Below are 8,388 nucleotides of genomic sequence, written 5' to 3' on the forward strand. Positions count from 1 at the left end.
GTTTGATACCCACAATGCTGTCATATCTTATTTAACTTATTATTTCATTGATTTTAATTAAAAAAAAAAGGTGACAACTCCCTACAAGATATACCCTATATCTCAATCCGGGGTGTCACCTGTCTGTGTGCCAAATTTGATAGGAATCCATTCAGTCATTGTAGCGTGAAATACCAACAAACATATTCACACAGTCACTCACAAACTTCACATTTGCATACATATAATATTAGTGGGAAACCGTTATAACTATTTTATTTTTTCGCTTCATTTCGCGGAATTCCAAATAATGCAGTATTTCAGTGCGGCAGCTTACTTTTTTCACTTTGCACTTTTATAAGCACTGCTTTGTTCTTGTGGCAGTCCTACGCAAATATATGTATATATTTATGTATTTAAGTTTTGAAGATCTTCTTATACAAACTGTTGCTTATTTTGCTTATTATCCTGCTTATGAATCTATGAAACCATAAAATAAAGAAATAACCTATCATACTTTTTGTTTTTCTCTCTCACCTACGCTACTACAACACACGTGCCGTTACACTGTTTCTTTTTTCTCCTACCTGTCTTTTTCAATTGCAAAACCATATTCGCACCTCAAACAACCAATCAATGAATCTAACAAACCCCATCATAGTACCAGATGATCTACACAGCTCACGTCGCCGTTTGCAAGATGTCGATATCAATCGTACGCTCGATCGCTGCTACAGTGTGATCGAGGAGTCTAGCAAGATACTAAGTGGCAGTGCTGCATCGGCGCTGGCGCATCGTAAACCTTTAAGCGCCTCCACCATGCAACTTTCCGTCACAAGCTATTTGAGTCGCTTCATGAAGAGAAGCGTCTTCGAGAAAATTCGCCTACGACAAACACGACTGGATCACAATCTTTTCGATGTTATTTGGCCAGCAATGCGCAAGACCTCGATACTTCGTCGCCTTGAAGAGGACATAAATTGTGGCATCATTGCACCAGACTTCGATGTGTTTGTCGTGTTTCAGGAATTTCTTGTGCCACTCATCAAGGATATGCATTGCATGAGCGTCAATGAAGATTTTAAACCACATCCGCGTATCGCCTTCTTTCCCATGGAGAATGGCGTGCGGCTAAATACTGCCGCATTTATTTTCGACGATGAGCCAAATTTGATACAACGCTGTAGCGTAGAGTGTTCGCGTAACTTGGAACAATTTGAATTGCCGTTAAACTTGACCATAGGACAGGTGGAGCAAGCCGAACGCATGGTGATGGGTAAAATATTTACTAATCAATTCGTTGATGCGATCGGCGAAACGGAGTCGGGCAGCTACTATACGTTGACGGAAATACTCGAGGAGAACTCCGAAATACGTGCAACACTAAGCAAATTGGGGCTCATGATACCGCTACCCGATACGACAGATACCGTTCAGGCCGCAGAGTCAGTGGCTTTCAATGGCAGCCTCTGGCCATACGGACGTGGCGTTTATATCAATTCAGCAAACAATTTAGCGCTTTGGCTGAACTGTCAGGAACACTTACGCGTTATTGCAACTTCGAGTGAGGCGAATGCTGCCAATATGGGCGCCGCTTACACACGTGTCGGACGCGTCATACGCTTTCTAGAGCGTGAGCTGCACTTTAAGGAGAGCTACTTTTTGGGTTATCTACAGGCGCGTCCATCTTATCTGGGCACAGGTTTGAAATTTATAACAACAATTAAGTTGCCGAATCTCATGAAAGAGGTGGACAACTTGCGGCATCTCTGTTCGGTGCGCGGACTCAACTTGATTACGAATTTTGCGGCAAAATCGGAAGTACAATTGGTGAATATGCAAAGTTTGGGTGTAATTGAGTATGTGCTCTTTCAAGACTATTGCACAGCTGTGACCAATATTGTGTCGCTGGAGAAGGATATGTCGTTGACGAATTCGAAGCACATCGCCTCAATGCTGGTGAAAATATTCCGTCGCAAGAAGAATAGTTTAGTGGAGCGCAATTAGTGATATTGCGCTGAAGGAGTGGGAAAAAGAGAAGGGAAGCGAAGAATATAATTTAGAGGCCTGGAGACGTGCCTAATTAAAATTTAGCTATTAGTGTTCAATATATAAACGCCAAATTTACAGTTGTCATAGCAAATGAAATTTCGTCAAATTAGTATATCAAATCATTCATCTATGAAAATGTAAGAAATTTGAAGCCGTAACCAACATTACGTTAGCAAAGCCTTTACACAATAAAACCATTAATAGCTACGAAAAGAATAAAACACGAAATTATGCAACTAAAAAATTCATGAAAATTTAGTTAGTTACATTGCTGCAGATCATCATTATAACGCAAATAAAATTGATTTGAAAACACCATGCTTGTGAGACATTTTGCGCTGTGCAACTCTGATTGCTACAAATTCGGGTTCGTACATTTTTTTTTAGATTTCACTGTTAGAATGTTCACTTGTTCGTGCTGTGTCCTTTGTTTAATTTTTATCTCCTTTTATTGCATAAAAATGTCCCTTGTCTAAACGCTTTAGTTTTTTTTTAAGTTGCAAGTTCGGTTTATTCGTTGACTCTATACCTATACCTATACACTAATAAATACATTTGAAATACAAGTTTTTACCGAGTTTATTTTGCTTATAAAGATCTTAAAATAACATGTTTGTGCTACAGAGAAACGTGGTTTCCTTTTTGCAGTTTCAATAATTAAAGCTATTTAGTTAAGAAAATTGAGTGACAAGAAAGTTTCAAAGATTTTGTTTATTCGGCCACGAAAGTCGTCAAAAAAGCCTTGCCAACTTTCATGGTAAAAATCTCTTTTGGCAGAACACACTTGTATGTATTTACGTCATTCTATTCGGGGGATCTGAGGTTCAACTCCTCGGGCAACAGAATTTTGAAATTTCATTGTTTCAAATTGAAATATATTTTTTTAATTTAATTTAATTTTTAGTTACTAATTTTATTTTTTCTTTCTCTTTTACTTTTTCTTTTTATTTTCTTTATTTTCTTTAATTTTTTATTTTTTTGGAACACTTCTTTTTCGTATGTTTAATTATTATATTTGGTTAAATTTGTTTTAAATTTATGTTGTCTTACTAAAAAAAATATATATTATTTCAATTTAAATAATTTTTTGGAATTGATTTTATTTTATTTTTCTTTGTTTCATTAACTTTTTTTTATTTAATTAAATTTATTTTGCATTTAATTTTTAGAAAAATATTTTTTATCGTCTTTTATTTTTATTTTTTATTTTCTAACTTTAGTCTTCTTTTATTTTTTATATTTTATTGTTTTAAAAAGCAACATATTTTTCTAATTCATTTCATTTAATTTTTAGGAACTTATGTATTTTATTGAATTTTTCTTTGTTTGGTTAATTTTTTTATTTATTTTTCTTTACATTTTATTGTTTTAAATTGTAAATTATATAGCTTTCTATTTCAAATTTAGTGAACTTTTAGGAACTTGTTTTATTTTTTCTCTTCTATATTATATTACTTTAAAAAGACAAATAGTTTTTTTATTTCGTTTTAGAAACTTATTTTTGAATTTTCTTTTTATAAATTTATGTTTTCATTTTTCATTTTTCAATTTAATTTTTACTTTTTATTGTTTTAAAGGGAAAACCAAGTTTAGTTTCACAAAAGTGTACAAAACTTGTTACTAAAAGACAACCGGAATAACGCTAAGACCTCCTCGTTCGAAGGACAGAAAAGAGCTTTCAAGGCAGTTGCCAGACTTTTGTCTTGCAGACGACTGTGGCCAGTTGCAAGGCAGTTGGCAGAAATGCTCTGTTAAAATTGCATTGTTCGATGAAGTAAGTCATTGGGGTAACCACGCAACTAAGAGAGCAGAATAAATGCCAGGCATGCCAGTTGAAGTGACACCTTTTCGAAATGATCTCAAGCTCAATAAAATTGTTTAATATAAAGTTTGTTATAAAGTTTTTTTCCTATAAAAATTAAACACTTATAATTTAAAAATTTGCAATAAGTAGAAGATTTTTTCTGACAAAACCGCATTTGGTTTCTCAACATAGCCTTCGCTTAGCTCGACTTTTGTATTCCATTCGAATATGGAAATAGAAGGTTCTCTAAAGGTACTCGAAATAGATTTCTTCAACTGGGATTCAATCCAAAGACCCCAGCAGCCAAAGCCCGTAGTCTGCGGTTGTAGTTTTTGTTGGTCTTTGTTAATAATTCGTAATAATTTTTAGAATGTTTAACTTTTAGGTGTACTCGTACTTAAGTGGCGAACTTAGCTCAGTGGTAAGACTACTGGCTTTGGCAGCTGCGGTCGTTGGATCGAATCCCAGTTGAAGAAGTCTGTGGTGAATTCCCAAATGGCAGTTATAACTTCCACCAAAATGTAAATTGTGGTTTTTCCATACAATTTTTCATTAAAAATGGCCTCAAGCTCAATAAAATTGTTGAATGAATATTCGTCCTTATCTTAATCTTAATTTTAATTTGAAATCCTAATATAATAATCAATCGAAGTTTTAGTCTTTGTCTTAATCCTAATCTTATCCTTAATCTTAGTCTTAGTCTTAATGTTTATGTTAATCTTAATTTTAATCTTAATCAGCTTGATTGCGAGTGTCGTGGTGTCAAGTGCAAGTCGTATTTCAAATGTCCAGTCCTATCGAAAATTGCGTGTCAGTGCCTAAAATTTCGGCACGGCTAAATAGTTTATTAAAAGAGAAAAACTTGGCAGCACTGGATAGTTTTCGACAATTTTCGTCGTCTTTTTATTTCAGTATAACAATTTAGTCTAATATACTATTTACGCAATGATGTTGTATGTTTAAGAAGTTACCAACTCTGTGCCAAAGAAGTTAATTTGTCCAAATATGAAATCCCACATATGTACTTATGAACATATGCTCACTTATTTTACTTTCAGCTGAGTGTCCATATGAATTTTAACAATTTTTTTTTGTCGTGCTGCTATAGATATTTTAAATATATAAATAATATGCTCATGTACATACATATATAAAGCATATTTCATTTAAATATATGCGTATCTATGTACTTGTGCACCATCTTTAATTTTACATCATTAAGCACTTTGCTTTTTCCTAGTGTAATTTCTACAATATGTACTTCTTGTGTAGTTAAAATGTACTTTTGCCATAGCCATACGCGTTTTCTTATAACCAATCACTTTCATTCATTTTTAGGTCAAGTTGAAAATGCTAGCAGTCAGCTAAATCCTATTTTTAAAACCGAGCAAGGCAAATATTTGGCTAACAGTGAGTTCTTAAAGAGATATATGCATATAAACGTGGTGCCGAAGCGCATTTAAAGACGACTTCACCTCTCCCACTCCTTTGCTTTACAGATCTAGCTGACCCACTCATCAAAGCACTCACCGAAATCGCCAATAAGCGACCCGAAGATCCTGTCGCATTCCTTGCTAATTATCTACAAAATTATCTTCATCAACGCGATCCCATAGAGGCAAGCAATAGTGGCAAGACCAACTCGACAGCGCCAATTAGATCCAACTCCCCCTTGTTGCGTCGCACAGGAATGGGTTCTGTACAGGGTGTTTACAATGGTAACAATGGTGGCGATGAAGATCGCATAGAAGAGGATCATATACCGAACGTTGATGAGGAAGATGAAGAAGAAACGCACGCCAATCTCGATGACCGCGATGAACACGGACAAAGTATGCTGCATTTTGCTTGTGCACGTTCCCATCGACGCGGTGCGCTAATGCATCTAATCGAAGAATCGAATATCGATATAACATATCGCGATGAATTGTATCGAACGGCGCGTGATGTATCGCTGCAGGCGAATCAGCCATCGAATGCGAAAGATATCGATCGTTATGTGCTATCGTTGGCTGTGATTGGTAAGTGAGAGGGAGAGAGAGAGTGAGAGCGATAGATAGCGGAAGAGATATATTAATACATGCATATACCTTATCTCCACTGCAGGTGATGTTAAGCCTTTTGAGACACTCGCTGTAGAGGGCTACGATCATATAGTGGATGTTACCGATGACAATGAAGTGAGTATTGTTGACATAGCTGCCGAGCGCGGACATGAGGAGCTTGCTGATTTTCTACGCAATTTACGTACACTGGAGGTGAGTAAATGATATTGGTATTAATGTTGCACTTCGAAAGCTGGCACTTATGTATGCTTTGTTTCGCTTTTTAATACAAGGAACTGCGTGAGGAGTTGCATCAAATGATACGCGATGGCAATGTGGGACGGGCAAAGGAAATAGTTGCCGACCCTAATGGCAAATGGCTCTTGAAAGCCAAAAACTATTATGGTAAGACACAAGCTGGCTTTTTATTAGCTGACAAGTACCGAAGAGATACATGTTTTTGTTTTGATTTTGCTTTCGATCCACAAGGGCGCACTGCTCTGCACATAGCCGTTTTGAAGGAGAACGAGGAACTGGTGGAACACTTTGTGAGTCTGTGTTCAGAGTTGCTGAAAATTGGTGATAATGTAAGTTTGCTTTTTGAAATAATTTTTTTTTTGGCAATTTCTTTTTACGATACAAGGCAAGTTTTTTACAGTATATGCAACAATTTTTTTCTGATATTTTTCCGCAAATTTCTTATAAAAATATGCTTCATTCTACAAAAAAAAACACGAAAATCGAATTTTCATGCAAATTTAAAACTTTTTAATCAGTTTTTTTGGAATTTTTTTTTGAGTATGTAGTTTGGCAGCATATTAAATTCTAGTAAAAAAACTGCAAGTTCGGAGTTAGTCAAAAATCGCATTGATGTTTTTTTGTTGAAGGTGTTTTACATTTTTTCCATATAAAGTATTTTCGATTATTTTTGTATGGAAGAGACTGCGTGAAAAAATTGCCAAAAATTAAAGCTACTTAAAACTTGTACTTTATTATAATAGAATTGTTTGGGCTACAAATCTGCATACAAAAATTCTTACAAATTTGATGAATTTTCGTGAGTTTTGCACAAAGTTTAGGAATGAAATTAAATTTTGCACAAAGCTTGAGACGTAAACTTTTATGTTTTTTGTCATACTTTTATAAAACATTGGCGGAAAAATATTAGAAAAAAAATGGTTGCATATATTGTCAAAAATTTGCTGTGCCAATACTTTTTGCCGGCAGTGTACATATGTATATACATATGTACGTTCATCCAATTTGCAGCTCGAACGCACTGCGTTGCATTATGCCATGGGCACGAACATTGTGGAAAGTTTAAATCGCATACTCATACAAAAAGGAGCCAAGCGTACAACTAAAGATCTGAAAGGACGTCAGCCAACTTATTATTTTATGAATAAAGCCGATATATTGCGTTTGCAAGAGGAAGAGGAGGAGAACCGTTAAGTGGAAATGCTGTGGAGTATGCGAGGTGTTTGTTTTTTTTTTTTACAAAAAAGTGGCTTATTGAAATTCTAAATAGTTAATAGTTGTTTTATATATCTACATAAGTAATGTAGTAAGTTGAGTACAATATAAATACATATCTGTTAAATGACATGCGAGGCGGTGTATAATGCGCGTTGAATACACATGCAAACATACGTATGTATGTAGGTAAAGCTTAAAATTTTACAAAAAAGAAACATAAAAAACGTTCTAGGTAAAGCAAAATTCAAGTTAAAAAAAAAGAATAATTAAAAAAATTTCTTAAATAATATATGATGCTATCTGTATGATGCTATATGTATACTACAAATATGCAGGAATAGCAAAATTTTTTATGTAGTAAAGGAAACCGTAAATTTGTGTCAAATTGTAAGTGGAAATTATAACGAAAATTTGTTTGAATATTTAAAACGGCGTTAAAAGTACCGAAAAAGTAAAATGTTATTAATAAATTTATTAAGAATTAAATATATAATTAAATTAAAAATATTACAGATATATATTTACTCTTAGGGGTAATAAAGTAGCGAAATTGTAGCAAATAAAATTAAACCATAATTTGCGTACACAAAATTGTGTTTAAATATTTATCTACAGGGCCCTCCGAGCCCTTCTATGCAATAGGACTACACGCTATTAGAGAAGAACTTTGGCTGCAGACAGAGCTGAAGCGAAGCCGAAGATGAATTGAATGAATTGATGATAAAGCCGAAAACGAATTGCTTGCGTTGTGGGCAAGCTGGCAAGTGGAGATGAATACGATGTAACACTATTAAAATGGATTTGTCTTCAGATGGAGAATTACTTTGAAATTAAAACCTTTTTCTGCACATAAAATTCCAAGAAAAGAAAAATAGCAATACGATCTTTACCCGTAAAAGATATAAGCGAAATTTTTTTGAAAAATTTTCTTTTTGATGCAGAAATATTCCTAGAGTACGTAGATGCATTTCTACATGAAAAAAAAAATTTTGAAGCAAATTTCGCTTACATCTTATTGGTGGTTATGGATCA

The 8,388-nt window shown here is 34.4% G+C and overlaps 1 protein-coding gene across 1 annotated transcript in view; it reads left to right on the plus strand.

Moving 5' to 3' along the window:
• LOC118743025 overlaps positions 1 to 7,594 on the plus strand; it is a gene marked incomplete in the record, with an annotated part of 63,042 nt that extends 55,448 nt beyond the window's left edge. The window contains 6 exon segments of the mRNA XM_036475491.1: positions 5,174 to 5,245; positions 5,335 to 5,856; positions 5,942 to 6,093; positions 6,174 to 6,285; positions 6,370 to 6,467; positions 7,150 to 7,594. Of these exon segments, the coding sequence (XP_036331384.1) occupies positions 5,174 to 5,245; positions 5,335 to 5,856; positions 5,942 to 6,093; positions 6,174 to 6,285; positions 6,370 to 6,467; positions 7,150 to 7,332 (1,139 nt within the window).
• Between the last annotated feature and the right edge of the window lie 794 nt (positions 7,595 to 8,388).

Source organism: Rhagoletis pomonella, unplaced genomic scaffold (assembly GCF_013731165.1).
Source record: "Rhagoletis pomonella isolate Grant_MI unplaced genomic scaffold, Rhpom_1.0 Rhpom_scaffold_00007, whole genome shotgun sequence".
Taxonomy (NCBI): Eukaryota; Metazoa; Arthropoda; class Insecta; order Diptera; family Tephritidae; genus Rhagoletis; species Rhagoletis pomonella.